Source organism: Strongylocentrotus purpuratus, unplaced genomic scaffold, assembly GCF_000002235.5.
Source record: "Strongylocentrotus purpuratus isolate Spur 01 unplaced genomic scaffold, Spur_5.0 spur5_scaffold_15, whole genome shotgun sequence".
In the NCBI taxonomy this organism is placed as follows: Eukaryota; Metazoa; Echinodermata; class Echinoidea; order Camarodonta; family Strongylocentrotidae; genus Strongylocentrotus; species Strongylocentrotus purpuratus.
Window position 1 is genome coordinate 26,796,273 of NW_022145600.1, and position 25,796 is coordinate 26,822,068.

Consider the following 25,796-nt stretch of genomic DNA (forward strand, 5'->3'; position numbering starts at 1 on the left):
TTAGTGAGTAAAACATCTGCATGTATAGACATGATGCTTAAATATATTGACAAACAATGCAGGTCCAGACTCTCAAGTTTGGTCTCAAGTGTCCCACACCAGCCTCATCACATCTCCTAGCAGAAGCACTGTGTTCTATGCCAAACCTGACTGACCTGACACTTAGATTTGTTCTTAATGGGGAGTTCTACTCTGCATTGAGAGCAAAGGCCTCATCCATACAGGTATGTGTGTCCTAATGTAAATGTCATGGAGGGTCATTGATCAACAAAAACAGCAGTAATAGTGATATGGTGCACATATATATACCAGTATGTGTTTTTTTTCTTCTCCAATCACCCTTTGGAACAGTCATGAAACATGGAATAAAGCAAACTACACATGTACTGATTCAGTTGAAATTCAAGTGTGTCTAAGATCGACATTGATTTGACTAATAATCAAAATTCAACTTTTTCCAAGTTTCATTGATAGTAAAAATATGTCATATAGTTTATTAAGAGCCATTTTTTATAGAGGCTTGAACTTTCAAAAATGAACCATAGCAACAAACCTTCTGACTTAGGGATCTCGTGCATATGAAATCCAGAGTTATGAATACCTTTAATACATTAAATATTAATACATACAAATATATATTTATTAGTATTATGAATTTCAGTGTAAGTAGGAGTAGGACTTATTAATGCAAACAGGTTGGAAGCCCTATAAAGAATACATAAGGAATTATTTAAAAAAATTGCCTTTACTAAATAATCCTCTCAATAGAAACTTTAGTGTGTTCTTTTTCTCAATAGACAAGAATCGAATTTGAAATAAAAGCTATTCAATCGTTTTTGTAATTAATGGAATTTTGCTGGAATGTTAGAATACAGTCAGAAAGTAGTGAGTAAAACATATGCATGTATAGACGTGATGCTTAAATATATTGACAAACAATGCAGGTCCAGACTGTCAACCTCGGTTGTCTCCTGTATGCCGCACCAGCCTCTTCACACCTCCTAGCAGAAGCACTGTGTTATATGCCAAACCTGACTGACCTGACACTTGGAATTAATCTCAATGAGGATTTCTACTCTACATTGAAAGCAAAGGCATCATCCATACAGGTATGTGTGTCCTAATGTAAATGTCATGGAGGGTCATTGCAAGAAAGAAACGGCAGTAAGAGTTATATGGTGCACATGTATATATGTTTTTGTTTTTCCAAACACCCTTTTTTAAAGGCCATTCACTTGGTATATTTGAACAGTCATGAAACATTGAATTTAAGCAAACTACACATGTACTGATTCAGTTGAAATTCAAATGTGTGAAAGATTGGCATTGTTTTGATCAATAATCAATATTCAACCTTTTCCAAGTTTGATTGATAGTAAAAAGATGTAATTTAGTTTTTTTAAGAGCCAATTCTAATAAACGCTTTAATTTACACTTATTTATATAGGAATAGGGGCATTTGTTGAAAAGAAAAGGGGCACCTGTCAGATTTCATTGGGGGCATTTATCAAAAGTGAAAAGGGGCATTTATGAGAAGAAGTGGTTCTGATTAAAAAGGAAAAGGGGCACTTCTGAGATTAAAAGGGAACTTGTCAAAAGAAAAGGGGCAGGGTTAAAATGAAAGGGGTACTTTTCAGAGGTGAAATGGGGCACTTATTAAAAGGGGAAGTGGCACTTCTTACAAAGGAAAAGGGGCACTTTTTCTTTGTAAAAACAGGCATTTTGGGGGTACTCCTCCCCCAGGAGCGCTATTTCTACGTCACTCGGTCATTAGGCCGCATATATTGTAACAGGGCACTTCAATAAATTCATTAATTGCCGGAATATTTCATGCAGGATGATGATTGTGATTTATCTAATGCGCAAATTTTTTTTATTCTCCTTTTCAAAAATTCTCCATACTTCTTTTCATGCCTCTGTTACGAAGTAGCCGGATCATTATGTTTTCATTCATGTCCGTCCCGTTCATGGATCGTGTTATCTCAAGAACCGATTGATGGATTCTTGCCAAACTTTGGTCATGTATGTAACTTGCAGAGCTAATGAGCTGATTAGATTTTGGGGTCACGAGGTCAAAGGTCACAGGGCTCATTATGTATGCAAAAATAGCTCGTGATCATATTATCATTAGAACTGATGGACTGATTACCATCTAACTCAGGACATGTATTTATCTTGTTGAGCCAATGAACTGATTAGATTTTTGGGGTCACGAGGTCAAGATCAAATGTTATAGGGCTCATTATGTATGCGACATAGCATGTGATTGCATTATCATTAGAACTGATGGACGGATTACCATCAAACTCAAGACATGTATGTATCTTGCAGCGCCAATGAACTGAGTAGATTTTGGGGTCATGAGGTCAAAGGTCAAAGGTTGGGGCTCATCGTGCATGCAAAAATAGCTTGTGAACGAATTTTCATTAGAACTGACGGTTGGATTACCATCAAACTTTATTAGGACATGTATGTATTTTGCAAAGCCAATGAACTGATTAGATTTTACATGAGGTCAAAGATCAAAGGGTCATACAACATGTATATGAAAAATAGGTTGTAACCACGATATTCTGAGAACCTGTTAATGTATTACAATCAAACTTGTATTTGAAAAATTGCCTCTGTTTTTGTTTGTGAAATCGCTCTATGACGGAGGCATCATTTTCAACTGCGTGCAGTCAAAGTTCCATCTAGTGTTTTCTTATTTTAATTTTGTTTAAGGGAGGTAACTGTAGCTTTTGAATGTATATTTACTAGAAATTAGATTATATGCCAGAATGAAATACATCTACTTAATACTTGACACTGATACAAAGTTTACAAGCAATGTTGCTATTATATGTTACAGGGTTGTTTTCCTCAGATCAGGAAGGGAAACTTCAGGCTCAATGGAGTCACTCAAGATGGCTTGGACTCATTTCCTCACACCCTCTCAAGGTCAGTAAAGTATACCGGTATGTGATTTAAAAATCTTAAAAAAGTAAGATAACAGCTAGCATGTAGACTTTTCATGAATAGTGCGATATAGAAAAAAGAGCCTCTAATAGAATACTAAGAAAAGCTACAATGCTGATACCCCTACTGGGAGCATGCAATATTGTGATACTGTTTACCTTAAAAAAGATGAAGATTTCTTCAACTGAATATTCAGTAACAGCTTTATTGAACAAACTCCCTATTGTAAAGAGGAATCAATCAACTTAAAATGTATTGAATTTTTGTGTTCTTTACATATATATATATATATTTTTTTTTTGGGGGGGGGGACTGTAGTCTCTTCTATTTCTTTTTTCTTCTTCTTTATTCATTGATCAAAATGTTTCTTGAGACTAGTACTTTCAATTAGTGCTGTAGCCGAACCGCCGAACCGAATAGAAGTTCGCCGAACATGGCACTTCCGAACTGAACCGAACGCAAAGGCCTGGTTCGGATGTTCGGCAGAAAAATGTAAACGTTTTTGTAAGCTAAATTGTCATTTTGTACCTAATTTTCACGTCATGATTGCTCATTTTATATTTTTTACCATTTTCCTCCTTTGTGATTTATGCCTATCCAGTGGTGGGCGAGACTTCACTGGCGCCATTTAAATCTCAAATCCTGACCTCTGCTACGTCGCGAACGCAAGTCATAAATAAGAATACATGTGCGTTCTAGGCGCTGATCAAAACAAGTTCAGCTCAAACCAAATCAATAAAAAAATATATATTTTAATTGTAATAATATTGGACAAATTTTACAATATAAATAATGAAATAAATATATAGTATTTTTATTTATTTTTAATCAGGTAATTCAGGAATTTTATTATTACCCTATTAAAAATAAACATTTATAAGAACAGTAATTGAATAAGCCTGGGCTGCTATCTTTGTGTATTATAACGTATACATCAGTAAATTCAATATGGCAGCTTTCATGACTCGTAACATTAGACAAGAACCGTCTCTGCAAATCTTTAAAAAATATAATTTATTGTCAAATTGCAAACATGATTCCTATAAAACTGCAAATAAAACACAATTAAAGACGGAAATATGATTGTAAGTACTGGTACTACTTTTCTTCACAAATAGTTACGTTTAAAGCAGTTTTTATGTAAAATTTGTGCCGGTCGGAAGCAGTGTATTTCATCAGAAGTGGTGGCCACCGTAGCTATAGCGCTGCTTGCTATTATATTACCGAACCCCGAACCGAACCAAGTTCAGGTGAAAAATCGCCGAACTCTGCCGAACCGAACACGAACATGGCCTCTGACTTACAGCACTACTTTCAATAAGACCAATTGTAGTTAATTTCTTATTTCTCATCTTGCAAACAGATATTAAGAAAAAATCTGTTTCCTTTATAATCAGCCGACATGGGCAACTCAAACGTTACTCAATTTCCCATTATTTCTTACAGTCCTTATCATCCTTATCAACCTTATTTCAGGTCATGTCGCCAACTATCAGGATGCTTTTACCATGGCAACACATACAACACAGGAGATGTCTCATCAGAGCAATCAAGAGCAGTGTACCAAGAAACAAGGGCAAGCAACAGCAGTGTGAACCCAGTACATGCCAACGTTGGTGTTTCCCTTGACACCCTATCAAGAGGGTTAGGTGCCAATATTCCAGTCTTGCAAGAATCTCAGGACAATACACTCGTGAGGCAAGCTTTACAACAGCCCGGTACATTGAGGAATGAGTCTGGTATTTGGCCAGTCTATTTAGAGAATAATGCACTACCTTGGAATATTGGGCGTAGTCAGCCCCAATTTATGCCTTCCAATCTCCAATCGAGCATGTCTGCTGGGTACCGCAGTATGGAGTATGGAGAGGCTTACTACAATCCTACCTACAATGCCACTATGTCAAGTTCTACTCCATCTCCTAACCCTCCAGTCTCAAGACATAATCAACCTGCCACAGACCACCCTCAACAGCAACATATGGGTGATGTACACTATCCAAGAAAGGCATTACCACCATCACACTACCATCAACAGCAACCCATGGGTGATGTACACTCTCCAAGAAGGGCATTACCACCATCACACTACCCTCAACAGCAACCCATGGGTGATGTACACTCTCCAAGAAGGTCATTACCACCATCAGACCACCCTCAACAGCAACCCATGGGTGATGTACACTATCAAAGAAAGGCATTACCACCATCACACTATGATCAACAGCAACCTATGGGTGATGTACACTATCCAAGAAAGGCATTACCACCATCACACTACCCTCAACAGCAACCCAGTGGTGATGTACACTCTCCAAGAAAGGCATTACCACCATCACACTACGATCAACAGCAACCTATGGGTGATGTACACTATCCAAGAAAGGCATTACCACCATCACACTACCATCAACAGCAACCCATGGATGATGTACACTATCAAAGAATGACAATACCACCATCAAACCACCCTCAACAGCATCCTATGGGTTATGTACACTATCCAAGAATGACAATACCACCATTAAACTACCCTCAACAGCAACCTATGGGTGATGTACATTATCCAAGAATGACAATACCACCATCAAACTACCCTCAACAGCAACCTATGGGTGGTGTACACTATCCAAGAAGGACATTACCACCATCAGACCACCCTTAACAGCAACCAATGGCCGATGTACACTATCCAAGAAGGACATTACCCTCATCAGACCACCCTCAACAGCATGTTGGCAATACACCATATACTGTATTTCAATTATCTCAGAGACACAGAGAAGGTAGCAGTAGCTTGAGCAGGCCTTACAAGAGGCAAGCTACTTGTACTCAGTCAAGAGTTCCACAGGATGATCCTGAAATCCCAGAGAAACGATCAAAGTATGAAGTCTAATTTCTATGGTATCAGTAGAGTAAGACAGTGCCCCACTGGTAACACTTCATCTTAACTTTGTGTATGCATGATACAGGGATCCACACTAACTGTTATTTGGAAAAGAGGTTCAGATTTTATAGTCTGTATGCATTAGCCCTATGTAAAAACTTCCAAGTTCTGGGGTCTGGACCTAGATTTTGGGTGTCCATGTGTCTCTGCTAGGCTGTTAGTTTCAAGCCCTGGCCTGATAGCAAGAAATTTGGGGTAAAAAAGGGTATTTTTTGGTGAGGTTTGCAAAAAGGCTGTTTTCTTCTTCTTCTTTACCTACCTGTAGATTGAGTACAGTCCACTATCTGGTGTTAGAATTAAAAAATTCAAGAGAAAGGGATCATAATATTGTCACAAGGTTCAAAAACATGTGTAAGGCATTTGTAGATAACGATTCAAAAAATAGAATACGTTTAGTGAATGTGCATGTACTTTTAAAGGGATCCGGTAATTTTGTCTTAGATCCTTTAAAAAAAATCCTTGATTTAGCTCATGCTGCAATGATAATCATAAACCTTTAGGTCAGTCAGGAACCCCATGACTTTTACAAGCCGATCGCCTGTCTAATTATCAAAATATTTATGATTAAAATCGAATCAAATTTTGTGTTTGCCAAACGATTTTCATTACACTACAGTCTATTGGGGAAAACAAGTGTGGTAAAACCGGTCACTCAAAGGTTTTTACTTTTTTGAGGCACTTCTTGATCATTTTGAAGCGCAATTTTTGTAGGGCTTCAATATAACACCATATCACAGACACTGATAACACTGAAGGCCGTGTATCTTAGATTTAACATTGTTAAATGATCCCTTTAATAAGCCCAAAACAGAGTTGCATCAAAAGCCCATTGTGTACCTTTTTTTATTGATGCAGAAAGTGTGGAAAATGTTTTCTGAAAATACTCTAAATAGGGGGTCGATTTTTACTCAGCCATGCATTATGCCTGTCAATAGAAGGCGACACTGCCAGGAACTAGTTGATATACTGATAATAACGGTGGCTTCTAATATAGTGACGCTGTCAAGCTATGACGCTCCTTGCACTCAAACATTATTACCCTGTCCTAGGCGGCCTCCAAATATGTCGCGCTTTGGCATATCAGGTGCCAATGTACACCTGGGTGGAGAGTGGCAAATGTGGATTAATGCCTTGATAAGGATGTTAGTGCATTAGACAGTTCATGTAATGCATGTACCACGTATATGTGTATTGTAGAGTTTAACCATGTTGTTTTAGTGATTTGCATGCAATGTATGAAATACCACTCAACTTTCACAAAGTGAGTTATGATCGAGTTAAAGTATGTAATATGTCAAATTATCTTTCAAAATGTCACTGTATTTGTCAATGTCATTGCACATGTTCAATACAAAATATAATTAAGTAGAATCTAAATCAACTAGTGAATTTGCTACTAGAAATGACCCAGATGTTAATAGCCATATTGCTTGTCTATGAACTTGATAGAACTCAATATGATAGTCGAGAACTAGCTTTGTCTGGTAAGGGTGTATGAATATAGGCTTGAGTTATCAGTGTAACATTTTGTCTGACGTGGATTATTGTTTGTAAATAACTACATCTAATTCTAGATTATAAAATCCATCTGAGGAAATATTTTCCTGGATTTTGTTGACATCATTCCAGTGTACATGTTAATATGCTGCTATAATTTTAAGATACATGTCTCTGTTGTCAATGTAACATGCCTCAGTTATCAGTGTGATATCTAATTTGAAATGGATTATTGTTTGTACATATTTAACTACATTCACCAGTACAACATATTAAATCCATTTGAGGAAATATTTCCAAGTTTTTTTTAACATCATTCCAGTGTACATATAAATATGCTGCTATAATTGTACTATACCTGTTTATTCTAGTTGTATTCAGTACTGGATTTCAATAATTTTGATGATACATATTCCAGATTAGGATTATGCAATACTATGATACATGTATATTTTGAACTTGTATATCTTTGCCATACTTGCCTTGTAAATACGTTTTATACTTTAGTAAGTTTGCATTCCTGGCTTATAAGATACAAACATAGACACTATACTCTCCACTCTGATTTTCGTAATAGACAATGCAAATCGCTCAGATCTGTGAGTTTATTCTCAATTATATCATGCAAAAGGATGTACTAAACAGGTCTTTCTATGTATATTGGATGATCATGAATTACTAAAATAAAGTTTGTGGTGCCTTAGATATTTTAACATTTTGATGTACAAATGAAACAAAAGAATGTACTACCGGTAGGTGTAGTTTGATGATGGTGTATTTGTATCTTATAGCTGAAATGGTGTCACGCGACACTAGACATTCTGTTATATTTGCACGGCTGTGCAATATAACAACCTAACTTTGCATGTTATAACGTGTGCAAAGGTGAATTAGACTGCACACATCTCTTCTAGTTCTCTATGCGAAATATTGCATGCATTTCGTTATTCAGTGTAACTATTATTCACCTCCAAATTCAAATTCAGGTTCCCCTTGTGCCGTCATATTTCATCTTCACCCTATGGCCTCAGTAAAATATAACATCACTCATGAGATTCTGAATTTTTCGGTTCATAAATGCAGGTGCTTATGCTAATTCTTAATCGAGGGAAGCTGATGTAAAGCATATCCTCTTTATATTAAATATGACTGTATGCATGTACATACAAGCATATATTCATTTTATTGAAATGTTCATTACATCTGGTTCGGGATATTTTTAATCTTTTTCATTCAATCTATATATACACCCTATAATATATACTGTGTTTATAACTTTAAGCTTGATAAGATCCAAATTCGAGTGGGAAGTTTGAATACATTTGAAAATCAAATGAAATATGATTTATCTTACTTGTGATTATTTGGAAAATGGGAGCAGCAAAGTATGGATAAAAGAAGGAGAGATGAAAGAAAGGAAATATATTTTATTGAACTAACCCCCTTAGGAATTCCGGGAATTTTGTATATTTTACCACAGTGACTGTCATTATTTTTTGTATTTCTCTCTCTCTCTCTCTCTCTCTCTCATTACTTGTTTGTTTATGCTTTATGCTATTTTTGTTGTTGTCAATGTAGTATTTATGTCTTGTAATTTTATGTTATTTCCATTCCAGTCATATCAGAAAATGATGATGTGAGAGTTGAAAGAATAGTAGAGTAATCAATAACAAGATAGAGGAAGCAAAAACAAGGGGTATCCCTGTTCATCGATATAGAGAGAGAGAGGGATATATTAGTGTCTCTTTATAAGGGACAATAGGATATATATAAAGCGAGAGAACAGAGAAAGAGAGAGATGAAAAATAGAGAGTTCTATAGAGATAGGGATACAGAGGGAAGAAAGAGAAATACGGAGACGGAGAGAGAGAGAGAGATGTGAATTAAAAGGATAAGGTGAATTTGATGTAGTCCATTCAACTCTTCAATAAAAGTATCTTTTTGCGAATTATTCTCATATTTGCTGTAAAACACTCATTTCCCTTAATTACCTCCCCTCTCATCCGAACTTTCTTTTCTTTTCTTCACCATTCAATATCTCTCATCTTTCACAATATACAAGTTAGACAGAACAATTGGATTATGAAAATTACAAATATAATTATTGTTTTTCCATACAATTACCCATACATTCAATTCAGCTTTGTGTTGAAGACACATAGATAGATTACAGCATGGATGAATACAAATCAGCAAAACTTATCTTTTAAAAGTAAATAAAGAAATAAATGAACTTCATTAACTGATATCAATATCTGTCTATCTTAGCATAAGACAATGACACAAAATGTAATTGGAACTTTTCACATTTTTTTTTACATACATCAATGCTGAAATGTTTGAACAGTGGAAACCGTGTCAAAAACTTCTTAGACATGTACTGCTTTCAAAAATAAATTGCTAATCAGTGCTTCGTAATTATTGCACACATTTATAAATAAACAATTAGCTACTGAGAAGCTAATTGGTTCAGCTGTTTCAAACATTTGAGCAGTTTCTTTAGTTAAACAATGGCATTATGCTTTCTTAAAGACAAATTTATAAAACAATGGCCCGAAAGGGCGGATGCTCTCGAGTTTTAGCAATTGAGAAATGTCAAGATAGCCGTTTTTAGCGAATACAAAAACCCTATTAAACTTACCCTTGAGATTTGCGCTGCCCTAAAGGTTTATTTCCTTCGAAATCTCTCTCTCTATCTTTCCCTCCCTCCCTCCCCCCCTTCTCTCTCTCTCTCTCTCTCTCACACACACATAAATATTCGTAGTTCCGGGGGATGGGAAGGGGGGTATCTCCCCCAAATATTTGACCAAGGGGGAGATGGCCTATGTAATCACCCCATGTTTACATTAATGACATTTTGTATGACAATACAATATGATACATTGAGCTCACTGCATTTTAGTAATGAAGTGAGTACCATAATATCGGATCGTGTGAATTCATGATAACAACAAAAGTGCCTAAATTGCCGGGCAAGTATAAAAGCACACAGTATCACATATCACATTCTGAAGAAGCATCCGGAACTCAATACCATTACCAATGTAACTGCTTTCAAGATCAAGCTTGACATGTTTCTGCATGCAACTAGGCTAAAGCAACATTGCTAGGAGGTGCAACTACTGCATATCAGAACATGTCTCTAAATGTTATAAGGGCCCTTTTTCCAGAAGTGAAATGTCTTCTGAAGTTGATGCTGGTTTGCCCAGTATAGCTTCATGTGAATGTGAGAGGAGTTTCTCGGCACTGAGACACCTGAAAACGTGGCTCAGGAGCACAATGACACAAACCAGACTTCACTCCTGTGCAATTTGCCACATTCACAAGTCAACGTTAAGTGGCACTAACACAATGCAGCTAGCAATTAAAGAAGGAAGAAAAAAATGGTAACTTCACTTGACTTATTGTAGTGTAAGTTATTAAACCATCTTGTACCTGTTCAGTTGTAAGTACTTTATTTTCATATCATACTACTTGATATTATTAAGACATGTGACAGAGTTACTTCATGTTCTGGGCTCATACAACTGTATAGATGGCCTTTAAGATCAAACCTTGGTCTGCATATTGCAAGCTATATCACATGTGCCTCTGTGACTACAAAGTCTGCAATCCTATACCTTGGTTGTAACTTGACTACATCTTATTTGCCCTAGCATGCTTAAGTGGATGCCTTGGCAAAGCCTCATTTCTATAAATGATTGCTTGACTTGGGCTGCCGCTGTACATATTTATTGTGTATTTATCTGCACCATTAACTTTTCTTCACATCATGCTGTGAGATTGAGATGCTTTGATGTGTCATGGCGGTGGAGCGACTTCCAAAGTGGCGGGGGGGGGGGGGGAGGGGCACCAACAAAAAGGGAATTTTCTGGAAGAAAAAAAAAAACGGCACCTACAAAGGGATATCTCAAAGTGTGTACCCCTACATTGTATAAATAAAAATAAAGTGGACATCGGGTATATACCCCAATTTTGAACACTGCCTGTCGCACGCTGCACTCTGACATGATCGAGGAGTGTTATGGGTGAACATTTTGCTTCCATACATGAGAGGGAAAGAAACATATTTAAATTCCTTGGCCATCGTTATAAGACTGAACAGCACTGGAGTGTTTGTTTCATGTAAATATTGGCTATTTTAGTTAGACATTGACCTATCAGATTCACTACGATTTGACGGGATACATTTACGTACACTATTCATAGTATACTCATCATTTTAATGTCATCTTCATCCGTCAAAGACTAAATATGTTTTTCCTATCATCAACGTCAGTATTACTCGGAGTTTTAGGGTTTCTCTTCTGTTTATGGTTCGTTCGGCGTCCAAGACACCTTCCACCCGGGCCATGGTCGCTGCCAATCATCGGATCAGGCGCGGATCCAGGCCCCCCCCCCCCCCCCCGGGAAAAAAAAAAAAAAAAAGAAGAAGGAAAAAAAAAGGAGGAAAAAAAAAAGGGGAAAAAAAAAGGAAAAAAAAAAGAAGGGAAAAAAAGGAGGAAAAAAAAGAGAGAGAGAGAGAGAGAAGGAAAAGAAGGGAAAGAGGAGAGAAAGGGAAAGAAAGAAGAGGAAGAAGAAAAGAAAAGGGGGGAAGAAGTGATCGGGGGCGGGGGCGAAAGAGCCTCGCCTCCCCCCTCCCCCAATCAAAAAAATAAGAGAGAAGGAAGGAAATAGAAAGAAGGGGGTATCAGTTGCAATTTTTCCGCCAACAAGTTGTGGATCGGGTGGGGGTGGGGCAAAATGCCCTTGCCTCCCCCCGCCCCGCTAAAAATAAGAGAGAAAGAAGGAAAAGGAAAAAAGGAGAGCTAAAAGGGACCGAAAAAAGGGTGAAAAGAAGGGGAAATAGATCATTTGCAGTTAATCTCGCCAACAACGTGTGGAGAAGGGTGAGGGCGAAATGACCTTGTCTCCCCCCCCCCCCCCCCATCAAACCTAAAAGAGAGAGAAGGAAGGGAAGGAACAGAGAAAGAAGAAAGGTAGGGGAGATCAGTTGCGATTTTTCCGCCAACAAAGTGTAGATCGGGGGGGGGGAGGCGGGGCACTGGCGTATTGATCGGGGAGGGGGCTCGGGGGAAATAAAATTTAAACGTGGTTTATTTCTTATTCCATAACGGTGGTATACACATCAGGCGCGGATCCAGGATTTTCCAATAGGGGGGGGGCCGGAAATTTGAAAATTGCGCAGACCTTTTTTTAAAACTCAACATATCAATACTTACAAGGTCATATTAGAAGCACCATACCGGTACAATTTTTGTCATTTCAATGGGGGGGGGGGGGCTATAACCTCTTGCCCTAAAAAGTAATTTTCTGGTTTCAAAATTCGGCGAGTGAGCGAAGCGATCGAGCAAAAATTTGAGCATAATATGTACATGTATATTACGAAAGTGTTATTTATCACGAAAATAAACGAGAAAAGATATCAAAAATTCATATTCGGGCAGCTCGCTGTCCCCCCCCCCCCCCCCCCCATTACGCGCGAAGCGCAGAAGCTGTGATGTTTCATGAAATTATTAGAGGAGAGGATTCGTTGAACCATTCTCGACTCTAAATCATTGTTTGAATTTATTTCGTCCCCCCCCCCCTCTCGCGCGAAGCGCGGAAACTTTGACCTTTCATAGTTTAATAAAATTATTAGAGAAAGAATTAGAAGATTCTTTGTTCCATTCTCGACTCTAACTCCTTGTTTGAATTTAGTTCGTCCCCCCCCCTCTCGCGCAAAGCGCGGAAGCTATGACCTTTCATTAATTATTAGAGAAAGAAGAAGATTTGTTGTACCATTCTCGACTCTTATTCTTTGTCTGAATTCAGTTCCCCTCCCCCTCCGCGCAAAGCGCGGAAACTTTGACCTTTCATAGTTTAATGAAATTATTAGAGAAAGAATTAGAAGATTCGTTGTTCCATTCTCGACTCTAAATCCTTGTTTGAATTTAGTTCGTCCCCCCTCTCGCGCGAAGCGCGGAAGCTTTGACCTTTCATTAATTATTAGAGAAAGAATTAGAAGATTCGTTGTTCCATTCTCGACTCTTGATCCTTGTTTGGATTTAGTTTACCCCTCCCGCGCGAAGCGCGGAAGCTTTGACGTTTCATTAAATTATTTATAGAGAAAGAAGACGATTCGTTGTACCGTTCTCGACTCTTAGTACTTGTCTGAATTGAGTCCCCCCCCCCCCTCCCGCGCGAAGCGCGTAAGCTTTGACGCTTCATTAAATTATTAGAGAAAGAAGACGATTCGTTGTACCATCCTCGTCTCTTAATCCTTGTTTGAATTCAGTTTCCCCTCTCTCCTACACGAAGCGCGGAAGCTTTGACGTTTCATTAAATTATTAGAGAAAAGGATAATTCGTTGTTCCATTCTCGACTCTAAAATCTTGTTTTAATACAGTTTCCCCCCTCCTGCGCGAAGCGCCGAAGCTTTGACATTGCATTACATTATTAGAGAAAGAAGATAATACGTTGTTCCATTCTCGACTCTATATCGTTGTTTGAATTTAGTTTTTCCCCGCTCGCGCGTAGCGCGGAAGCTTTGACATTTCATTAAATTATTAGAGAAAGAAGACGATTCGTTGTACCGTTCTCGACTTGTCAGAATTTCAAAAATATTTCCTTGTCTGCTCCTTTTTCGTCTTATGTTCTCTCACTGCCCCTACCGCCCCTGGCTACGCGCCTGCTTTACAGGGAAAATGAAACAATCATGATTGTGATAGCACACAATTAGACTAGTAGAAATGAAAGATTTATTACACCAACCATGGATAAATCCATGGTTTTACCAACATGAGTTCAAATACAAGCACAAGCGAGTTGGTATGAGGTGCATCCAAATGAAGGGCAAAATAAGAGTTGTGAAGCGGCCCTACCGCTAAAATTTGACTGTTGAGTATATAGCTTCTATTTAAAAGACATCCAAAATAGTGTGCCCTTTTTAAATTTCTCACTAAAGAGTGGTGACCTTTGTAGCGCAGGGGCTGTTTTTAACGTTTAACTTTGAATCCGTGGCTCGAGATTTTATGCGGCCGGCCCGGCCCCCTCTATTCAATGACGTTTGCCAAGCCTACTGGAATGACTCCAAATCTCCCGATTACAGTTTTTCCCTTATTCGTTGTTACTGTCACTAAGCGCCACCCCCCCCCCCCCCCCCCCACTCACTCAGTGTTATCTAGGGTACGCGCAATTATGTTCCCTCTCTTTGAAAGCACCCCTCTATCTCTGGTGTGTAAAGTCAGTACGGGCCGGACTTTGTTGCGTGAAAAGTAACCCTTTTTTGGAGATTTTGGAAACACAAATTGGGGGGGGGGGGGGGACTTTCTTCGTTATCATTTCTCCTATTTTTTTTCTCTCTCTCTCTCTGTTTCTTTTCTCTTCTTTCTTTTCTTTTCTCTTCTCCTTTCTTTTCTCTTCTCCTTTTTTTCTTCTCTTCTCCTTTCCTTTTTTTCTCTTCTTTTCTTCCTCTTTTTTCTTTTTTTTTGCGCCGCCAATAGGGGGGGCCGTGGCCGTTTCGGCCCCCCCCCCTGGATCCGCCACTGCATAATGCTGAAATGACATAATTTTCCGAGATTTTTCCTCATTCTTTAGTAAATTATACTTTTTTATGCGTTTGTAAATTAACAGCCAGGCAAGAAATTCTTGAGATGCCTACATGTCAAGGCCCGCGGAACGGCGGGGATCGGGAGCCTCCAGCTCCCCCCCCCCCCCTGATTTTTGTTGGAAAAGCATTTTAAAGAGGAATAGAAATAAAGAGAGCATGCAAGAAAGAAAGAATAGTTAACTACCAGTGTCACAACAAAATAAGGTATCAAAAACTATAATTAAACGCCTAAAACCCCTGAGCTTCCGGGGGCTCTGCCCCGGGAACCAACCAAGGGCCCTTGGGCAGGCCCCTTGATACTCATGAAGTGGCTAATACTATGAAATGAAGTGGCTAATACTACTGAAGTGGCTAAACAGTTGTGTAAAAAAATATGCGCAGCCGGGCCGGGGATTCCCCCTTTCGACCCACCCAATTAATCGCCATCTTTCTGCTGCCAGAAATGTGCACGTACGCGTATCCTGCCGCGTCCGAGTTCGATTCAGTGATTGATCTTACTAAATTTTAAGATCCGATCTTTCTTCAGTTGCAGTCGACGACGACATGCTGTCTTTGCAAACCTGATCAAACTTAAACAAGGTTAGTCTATTTCAAATATAACCTTGTTCCTGGCTTTGTTACAAATGAAATGTTTTTTGTATGAATGAATGATGGGGGTTGGGTGTCCGCACACCAGCAACGCATAGTGCCATGCCAAGGCCACGGCCCGGGTCAATGCTAATGCGTATTGATGGCAATGATCTCATTTTCTAGATTTTCTACTACCTTTATGAACTTATAAACCATATTACTGGATGAAGGGGTGACCAAAGTTCGCGGAGATTTTAGAACATATTAGAAAATGTGATATTCAATCCATGATTTTTGTCTTGCCTGCGTAGCAAAAAGCGAGACATAGATCTAGGCGCCGCCGTAAGTTTTTGAATTTTTGATATAATTTTGAAAGTATAAATAAGTTCTTAGTCAATGAAACTTGGACGAAAGGATTATCAAGTATCCCAAATCAAGTGAGTGGAATTTCAGGTCACAAAGTCAAGGTCAAAGGTCATTTCAGGTCAACAGACTTAGACTTTGTTGTGGCATCAACATCAAGATTTTGAATTTTTAGCATATTTTCAAAATTGATCGTTCAAATTCCATGAAACTTGTACCCAAGGGTTATCAAGTATCACAAATCATATGACACACATTCCAGGTCACAAGGTCAAAGGTCAGTAGACTTGGATTATATTTTCACAACTTAATATGAGAATTAATTTTTTTTAAATTAATTTGTTCATATTTTATTCAAGTTATCGATCGTGGTACATTTAATAGAAAATAATTCTTCTGATGATTCTTAGTCAATATTCACTTCAAAATGTGATTATATTTAGAGGATTTCAATTTTGGGGGCCTGCTCATGGGCCATCCTGCCTATAAATAATGTCCCAACCTCAATTTTGCATCATATTGAATTGCATAATGCAGGCGAGACCGCCGAGAGCGTTTCCCTTGTTCATATTCTACACAAATTCATTTATTTTAGTTAATACCAAATGGACAGCAAATTATTTTACTGCAAATTGGTTGAACTAGAAAACTTTGTCAAAAGGTTTTGGAGATATTGCGATCTTAAAATTTGGTGTCCGATTTTTGGTGCATCTAAAAAAAGTCATAAAAACAATTAGACCTAACTTCATGCACAGGGTTTACACTTTACAGCCAATTTATACCAAAATACGATCCATCAAAAATAATATTAAGGTACCGGTAATTTCATAATTTGCTTATTAGTTACTTACAATTTTGAGGACTGCTCTCAAAATGAAGATTTCCAGACCCTTATCGGTAAGTTAGTGATTTTTCGGAATGGGCGCAAATGAGCACAAAATTTGCCAATCTTTTGTCAATATTTTCATAATTTCACACCCGATTCCAGAGAAAACTCTGATTATGGGTAATTATATGCTCCTTTTTCCATTGGTGATATCAGATTTTCGAAATCTTGCCAATTTTTGGAGATAGCGAACCTAGGTCACGCGCAAACTTTGGTCACACAGTCGTACTGGAAAAATTGCAGAGATCTGGGTCACATTTTTTCGCAATGTAAAGAGGTAGTAATACAATTTTGACTTTCAATGTTTTTTTTACTCCTCTGGGCCAGGCATCTTTCCAAATTCCAACCACTTGAAATTATAATTCAAGAGGTCTTCGATGGGAAAAAGGGTAATTCTTTGTCCTAACCTGACGATTCATTAATGTTGTATCGTCGATTTAACATGGCGAAGAGACAGTACGCATGCGAGGTATTGGCGCAGCAAATATGAATATTCATGATATAGAGCGCCATTCGCTCGAAATTGCTGAAAATGCAAGAGGTTTAGGAGGGTTTTGTCTCTTCGATACATGCATATTCAGCAATTTCCATACATCTGTGTCATGGTTATTCCATAATAACAATTATCCGTTCTTGTATAGCGCATAACTTATTATGATATACAGGGCTGTCAACCCTCCCGCATTTGGAGGGAGTTTCACACCACCACGCTCATTCTCCCGCCATCCCACCAGCTCGTAGCGGGAGATTCCCGCCACCAGGCCCTTCATCCAGCTCTGCCGCTGCTATGTAGAATCTCCGTGTAAATTGAAAACCTTATGCAATTTTTCAAATCTGTTTGTACTCAAGGGGGAGGGGGGGGGGGGGGAGTAGCGAATATCAAATAAAAGTTTAAAACAAAAAAATTCAACTCAACACCCCCCCCCCCCCCCCCTTGAGCGAAAAAAATGTGCATACGCTACGGTACGTTGGTGGTTCGTCTGAAGAAAAACAATTCCTCCAAGCAGTTCCCCAAAATTGACAGCCATGAATATTTTAGCTCTGGCAGCCGGCACCGGCAACATACTTTTGAAGTGATTCTTGGTCTCCCCTAGACCGAAAATTTCTGTCTCTTTCGTTTGTTAGCCTCTTATTTGGGTAAGGTCCGCTCCTCTCTTAAGAAACAGAATCCGACCATAGGGTCTCCCGTGCAAACCTTGTGGCTAGATCTGACCACAAAACTTTGCCCCAAATACTCAATTTTAGTGGATGCATAGCCGATGCATTTATACTCCAATATTTATGCTTTTAGGCTTGATTGTACGATGCGTTTAAGGGTCTTTTTTCCAGATTTCCTTCGTCAAAATTGATCTCCGTGTTGAAATTCTTGCAGCCATATTTTATACTGTTACTGCGCATGAATGAAGATGTCGTCAATCATCCATTGAGAGTAACAGTTTAAAATACGGCTGCAAATCTCAAGAATCTGTATTCAATCTGTTTTATGTATACATTGTACATATTTCTGAATATTTTTTCCAGGTATTGTTGCCTATGGCATCCCCAGTTTCCAGAGAACTAAACTTCTGTTGAATGAGAAGGACATCTTACACCATGGATGGATTCTGCCTTCTCTATCTGCTCCTGCTCCTCTTGATGAGATCTGGTGATGTTGAAACCAATCCAGGTCCTGACACTGCAGAAAGGTATGCTTACTTTGATTCATCGGGTCGTCGCGTCTGGTCGGGTCATTGCGTTACACGAACTTTTGTGAAACAAAAGATCATGTAAAGATGCATACTCAGGATACAGTCTTTCGTAGATTTGCCTTCAGGTTTTCACAAATTGTCGTGTAAATTATGCCAGACTATTTGTAGATGAGAGGGTTTTTTTCACATACATTATAGTCTCTGAAGTTTTGTGAATAAACGGGTATTTTTTCACAAAAGTTCGGCTAACTCCACCCAACCAAAAGCGATAACCGGATGATTAAAAGTAAGCCGATTACATAGACTTTGCTTGGTACAGATAATGATGATGATGATGATAATGATAATTATAATAATCATCATCCATTCTAGTATCAGTTATAATGTAAACATTATTATTATTATTATTAAAAGTTGTAATAATCCTTCTCTCCTTATATTAATATTATTACTATCACCATCATTATTGTATTTACTGCCAGACATTTTTTTGGAATGATTACCCTTGCCAGAACAATACCACCCTCACCTGCAACTTGAGGCAATTTGTTTCAAATGTTAATATCACTGTCAACCAATTCTGACATCCCCAGGCTGTTATATTGCACGCTCGAGCACATAATACAAATTGTTAAGTGTCACATGATAGCTAATCAGCCAATAGGATGCTCTCTAACTAATATCCTATCATTCCCAATTGATTTATTTTTCATTTTACAGTACTGTCAGTGATATGGAGTTCCTGAAGCTGGCCTATGATATCCCTCCATCTTACTACGATGCAGTAGGGATATCTCTAGGGATCCCCTCAGCTCAGATACAGGCAATCCTTATTCAGATGTCGCATAATTATTCCAATGCATTTTTGCGAGTATTCATGAAATGGAAAGTCAAGCAGCAACCTCCACACTCAAACAGACGACAGCTTTTGGCAGACGCACTTCGAGAGATTGACTTGGGTGGCCTATCGGACAGATTACTCAATGAACCTCTAATTCCAAACAGCACAGGTAAACAGATATTAATTCTTTCTCCACCAGAAGACATATAGAAAACTGTGCATGAAACTGAAGTTTTTACCATAGAGATAGTGAGTGCTCTGTATTCTATACATTTGCCACAATTGACAGAAGTGTCAAATTTTAACAAGCCCCATATGCATGTTATTATAATTCACTAATTTAACTTTGTTAATCCTAGATATTTTCTGGACACCAATATAGTACAAGTACTTTTAGTGACAGCATAATTCAATGTTTGCCAGCTTTCTTTGTTCTACAAACAAATTATATTCTTTTGCACCATCCTTTTTATGATAATTGTGATTATGCATTCGCCCATCAAAGGTGCTGCCGGATAAAATATGTTTTGGGGTTGTCTGTCCATCTGTCCTACTTTTTCTTTGCTATTGCGATTTCTCAAGAACCTCTTGAGGTATGAACTTCAAACTTGATGATAGTATGTATTACCATAGGAAGATAATCTTGATTAGATTTGGGTGTTACCGGTAGTGGGTCAAAGAGGAAATTACAGGTTAAAGCCTCATGATATGTCAAGAACCACTTGAGGTATGAACTTCAAATTGGTGTTATTATGCATCACCAAAGTGAGATGGAGTGATTAGAATTTGTGATAAGTTTCAAAGGCCAAGGGCCATGAGGGTCAAATTTGATTAATTTTTAGGGTTTTAGTCCCATTATTGCTATGTCTCAAGAACGGTTTGAGCCATGAATTTCAAATTCGGTGTTGGTATGCATAAATATTGAGACAAACTGTTCGGCTCGAATTCACAAAGGAGGTTTTTGAACAAACCTAGGTTTATGTGTGTCATATGACGACGTGTTTCAAACCAAGGTTTGTACAAAACTAGGTTTGAAATGCATCAAAACGCGTCATATGACGCACATAAACCTAGGTTTGTCGACAAACCTCCTTTGTGAATTCGGGCCTTTACGTTTTGGGTTAAAAAGGTCAAAAGTCAGCAAAACGGAACGATTATCACCATATCAATAATTACTTAAAGGTAATATAAAGTTTTGGTATGGGGTAATGCATTTGGTTCTAATGAAGATAATGGAAGCATATGCGATTTTACAATATTCCATGATCGTTGTCGCGGTTGAAATCGAATCTAAAGTGATGAAATTGTAAATAAGAAACTCTTTATGTTGTATAGCTCCCTCTCAAGACTGGTATTACTTTAACCTTAAAACAATGTTTCTTGACTACAATCGACCGATTTGCTATTCCCATTTGGAAATTATATATCGCAGTTACCATGGAATGGCCTGATGCGCTATTTGAAATATTTGCAATTTACCAGGAGCATCGGTAAATATTTGATTATTCAATCTTCAAAAGCAGAAGTGTTTTAGGGGCTAAATTTTCTAGTGCTTATAATACATCCACAGGGGCATCCAAATATATCAAAATTCCAAAGAATTACTATCCATCCAATTTTCAAAATTTCCCAAAACTTTGCATTACCTTTAATGCTATTGTAGCTGGAAAATTTATTTAAAAAAAACTACATATGGTATGCATCACCATAGGGAGACAAGCGATCCAATGTTGGATTGTCAGGTTCTAAGGTCATAGGTTGTAAAGATCAAGCAACATGTATATATAGGCTTTTTGTTCTCATTTTTATATTTAGAGATTGATTCAAGTCCTGATTTTAACTGAATTTACGCAGAGGCATACTGAAGATGCAATCATATTTGTCTTGTTTTTTTCTCAAAATAAGATGTGTGATTGTCAGGGAACCTCTAATTTGCTGAAATGTCCTAGGAAAAATAATTCCAGTGATTACATATACATGTATACACAAATTAGTCAGATTCTAAATGCCCTTAAAATTGAATGAAGTCATATTAATTCAGACAAACATGTAGGACTTTGTGTCTTTGACTACATGCACTTAGTCGTATGTCATACTATTAGCCTCGGGTCTTTACAATCCTTTCCGATGTATCAAAATGTGTTTTTGTGTAATCATATGAATATGGATTTGTATTTTTAGGAGGGCCATCGAGACTGCTCGATTCACAGACCAAACCTCCTTTAGCTGAGTCTCAGACCAAACCACTTTCTCCTGAACTGGTTGAGCGGTGTGCAAATGATTTTAAGTTCAAGTATAGGTCAACTCTCTGTAAGATCAGAGCTGATCCTCTCAATCCTGCTTCCATTGTGCAGTTTGACGACATGTATACTAATCTTGTCTTACTAGAAGAACATGGGACAGAGAAACAAATGCTAGATTACAATGATATCCTTGATCTCAAAGTCAATGGAGAGTTCCCCAAGCGGATCATGGTTCAGGGAGAGGCAGGGGCTGGAAAAACTACATTCTGTGCTAAGATTGCCTGGGACTGGATTGGAGAGAGGCATTTCAGTCATTTTGTGTGGGTCTTAATTGTTCCTCTACGTGAATTTAAGCAACACACTATTGGCGAGATTGCAAAGTCTTATCTGGCCAAAAACAATCCAGCAACGGTTTCTCAGATTACTGAGTATATCCGGTCGAATCCTGACAAGGTATTCATCGCATTCGATGGGCTAGATGAAGTCAGTGGCAAAATCATGAAGACAAAATCTTGTGAAAAACAGCCTACTTATCAAATGCAACTTCAGTCATCACAGCCAAGTATTACCCCCTCAGAGGCGCGTGGAAGCTCATCTGAGACTGGTGATATTGGACTTGTAGAGATTCTTTGTTCAGATCAACTTGCCTCTTGCCCAGTCTTGGTGACCACTCGCCCATGGAGAGCAGTAGAGATTAGATCAGATGGTGATCTAATGAAGCTCTACACGTTCATTCATGTTGAGGGTTTTAACAGAGAGAATTTGTCAGATTACATTCACAAATACTTTCCAAAGAAAGAAGATAAAGAAAAGGCAATTCAGCTTATCCAGTTCACCAGTGAGAATGATGTCATATCTGAAAACATGGCCCACTATCCTATATATGTAGCCATGTTGTGTCTTATGTGGAAAAAGCTTGACGAGCAAAAATTAAGGGAAATGAAATCACTGAAATCTTTTTCTCAGATATTCCAAAAAATGATTGCCTTTCTAAAAGAACATTATGCTCAGAAAACGGAGAAGAAAGTAGGCAGCCGCTTATTTCTTTCTTATTTGAAAAAAATTGATGAGCTTCTTGGACCAATTGCCAAACGGGCCCTCAAAGGTCTGCTAGAAAATACCTTGATTTTCGATGAAGATGATTTTGGAATATGCCCAGAATCCAAGGACACTGCCTGTCGGGTTGGGATTTTGTCTCAGGAGGAGAGAATTACCATTAGCATCGACATTCATGAGAAGAATTCTCATGTGCAATTGCCAGTCTTCTTCCCTCACAAACTGTTTCAGGAGTACATGGCTGGAGTCCATCTTGCTTCCCTGTATGAATCAGATCGTAACGAATTCAACAGGCTGATTGAGCAAGTAGTGCTGCCAAGGAAGAAGGAGTTTAGGTATCTCCTGTACTTCACTGTGTCACAAAACAAAGGTATTGCAACCCATGTACTGAACTCTATGCTTCAGGGACTAGACATAGATGTAGGTATAGAGTCACCTTTCAATGTTGGTTCAGCCTTTGGGAGTCTACAGTACACAGATGTAGGTAGAGAGATATCTTTCATTGTTGATGTAGCCTTTGAGAGTCAGGACCCAGATGTAGCAACCTTGGTGAAGGACAGGGTTTCATCAGAGGCAATTACACTGACCATATCCAGAAACATGACAGCACACACTGTAGCTGGTTATGCTTTCATTGGACCACATGTGGTAAGTTTAATCACAGTTTGATGAACAAAATTAATTCATCCATTTTTGTTCAAGTTCTTACATTAAAGATAAAGACCAGTTATGGTCATGCGATTGCATTGTGAAAGAAACGTTGTGGAATCGATCAGAAAAGGTTGATCATCTAGCATATAAGTATTGGTGTGTACTGCAAGGTTCTGGAATCATCAAAATGATAAGAAATTTGGCCCAGTCTTGGTAAAGTTACAAGCACTGTACACAGAAAGATGTATATGGGACTACGCACACGTGCGCAACATGTGCGTTATATCTATCAGGTCCAAATAGATATAATTTACCAAATATATCAATTAGTAGGCGGTTTGTCAGCAAAATTTATATGATCACGTATTAGTCAGAACATATTCTTTCACATGATTGGTAATAAGAGCTTCCATTTCATTTTTTGAGAGGGGGGCGTTTCCAAAACTGGTCTTTACCTTTAATATCTTTTGCAGTTTTCTTACAGTACAACAGTATAATTATGGAAGGGTGCATCTCGACTAGCGCATGTGCTATTCTCTAGCCCCTTTTACCAACTAATTTTCTCTTCTTGACATTCTTGTATATCATTGCATGAAATGTATTACTGTTATTGCTGTTGGTAAATAAATCAAATCAAAGAGGTTTGAATAGTATTAATTCGAAAACTAGAACTGCAATCGTATAACGATATGCATACATTGATGCCCGCGTTTCTATTTCTTTGAGCAGATAAATACCAGCAATTAGATAATCCTATGTACACAACACGTCATTACACGTATGGTTTTCCATATATGCTTTGGCTGATATGGCCTTGCACTAACATACTAATACGTGACACATAAAGTGCGATACATTGTAAATTTGTAATGCGGGATATTAAATGGCATCTAAAATGTCGCACTTGGCAGATTTTCAAAATCGGGCTGTGAGATGCCCTGAGTTTGGCCACCCAGAAAATACTTGCAAAATTTCAAGATAAAGAAAAATAAAAAAAGAACAAAAATCACTCTGAAAATTGATGTCATGCATAGCCGATACGTGTAACAGTTGTAATCCAAATCCCTGCATAATCCAAATTGTGACCTGCTTTCAATTTTGATTTACTCATAATTTTCTAAGTGAACACATATTGTGTATGGTATCATTTGAATGGGCACGTACTTCATTGCGGTCATTTTGACCCCATTGTCATCCACGCTTTTGTAATACAAGCATGTCACGCATATTGTAATTTGATGCATAGCAAATTCAGCATTTTTTACAATATTCTTGTGATGATTGACATCATGAAATTTTAGTGAACTTGGCAGACAGTTGTCAAGTAGGTTCATACACATGTCTCCCAAGTTTCATAGACCTATAGGTATAAAGTTCGCAAATTGAGCGCATGTTGAAGTTATTTAGGAATTTTCCTGAAAAGTATGGTTTTTGAGAGCAATTTTTTGCAGAAGTAGGTCCGTGGTAGGGTGCATTTTTTTGGCTGAAAATGTGATTGACGTCTTGCCAAAGGACATTAATGATTAGTGACCTTGTGATCTGCAGTTGGGTAACTTATCCACTAGACCGCATCAACTCCTCATGCAAGGGGTATCAACATAAGTTCTTTTCTCCTTGGCGAGACTAGATTTTCGCTCTGTATCTACCCTTTTAATTTAGTAATCGTATTCCTATTAACATTTATAAATGACTAAGGTATGAGGTACCAGATGGTGCAGACTTAAATAATCTCCTTTGAAACCTGTTCTTTGACTTATACTCTCCTTTTATTTAGTTTAAGGATTCTCTGTTTAGTACATGGTAAACTAAGATGATATATTCCTACTGTCGTAAAAATAGGAATTTGATATGAAATGGCATGGCAAAAGTTCTTCAGCCTGTACCCTTATTTATTTCCTTTTCCCTCTTACTCTCCATAGTTCGAGCAGCACATGTAAGGTAGCCGCTCATGTAGGTTACACATGTATGCCTATTAAACATCCCAGTGAACATCTATATTCTGCATCCTATCAGTAATCACCTTGTCATTTTATCCAGGTTGCACTCAGGATTAACAGAAGTTGTGGACCTACTATGTCACTTGATCTGGCAGAGATAATATGCTCCATGCCATCCTTGAAGGAAGTTTGTCTAGGAGATGAATTCTGTGGCCATCAATGTTTTTTTGAAACACTTGCAATGAAAGGAAAAGAATCAAAGGTGAGCAGTTCATCCACAACTGTGATGTATGTGTGATATTTTTATTTATTCCATTAACATCTCTTCCCATTTCTAATGTACATTTTACTTTTCTTTAAAGTAGATATTCATTGAATTGAATAACTAATTTCATGTTGATTATTGCAAAATTGACACTTTGATTCGACAAGTTTATCAAAATTCAATGCTTGGAAACATTCATAGTAATGATTATTATAAATTACAAAACGCTTAAATACAGCCCCGGCATAGCACCTGAAGAGCTCTCCGAATGCTGCTGAGATGTGTGAGATCACAGTATGGACATGA

The 25,796-nt window shown here is 38.0% G+C and overlaps 3 protein-coding genes across 3 annotated transcripts; all 3 read left to right on the top strand.

Annotated features, from left to right (window-relative positions):
- LOC100893719 (altered inheritance of mitochondria protein 3) lies at positions 1-6,380 on the top strand. The gene is made up of 4 exons (XM_030985920.1): positions 1-224; positions 945-1,109; positions 2,852-2,940; positions 4,435-6,380. Exons 1-4 carry the CDS (start codon positions 57-59, stop codon positions 5,618-5,620), a joined length of 1,608 nt encoding a protein of 535 aa, XP_030841780.1. The 5' UTR covers positions 1-56; the 3' UTR covers positions 5,621-6,380.
- Positions 6,381-15,396: 9,016 nt separating this feature from the next.
- LOC115924166 lies at positions 15,397-19,548 on the top strand. The gene is made up of 3 exons (XM_030986019.1): positions 15,397-15,569; positions 18,331-18,494; positions 19,218-19,548. The coding sequence occupies exons 2-3, from the start codon at positions 18,382-18,384 to the stop codon at positions 19,546-19,548; spliced, it is 444 nt and encodes a 147-aa protein (XP_030841879.1). The 5' UTR covers positions 15,397-15,569; positions 18,331-18,381.
- A 542-nt stretch (positions 19,549-20,090) lies between these two features.
- LOC115924167 (NACHT, LRR and PYD domains-containing protein 12-like) lies at positions 20,091-25,538 on the top strand. The gene is made up of 3 exons (XM_030986020.1): positions 20,091-20,103; positions 21,520-23,285; positions 25,326-25,538. Exons 1-3 carry the CDS (start codon positions 20,091-20,093, stop codon positions 25,521-25,523), a joined length of 1,977 nt encoding a protein of 658 aa, XP_030841880.1. The 3' UTR covers positions 25,524-25,538.
- Positions 25,539-25,796: the final 258 nt, after the last annotated feature.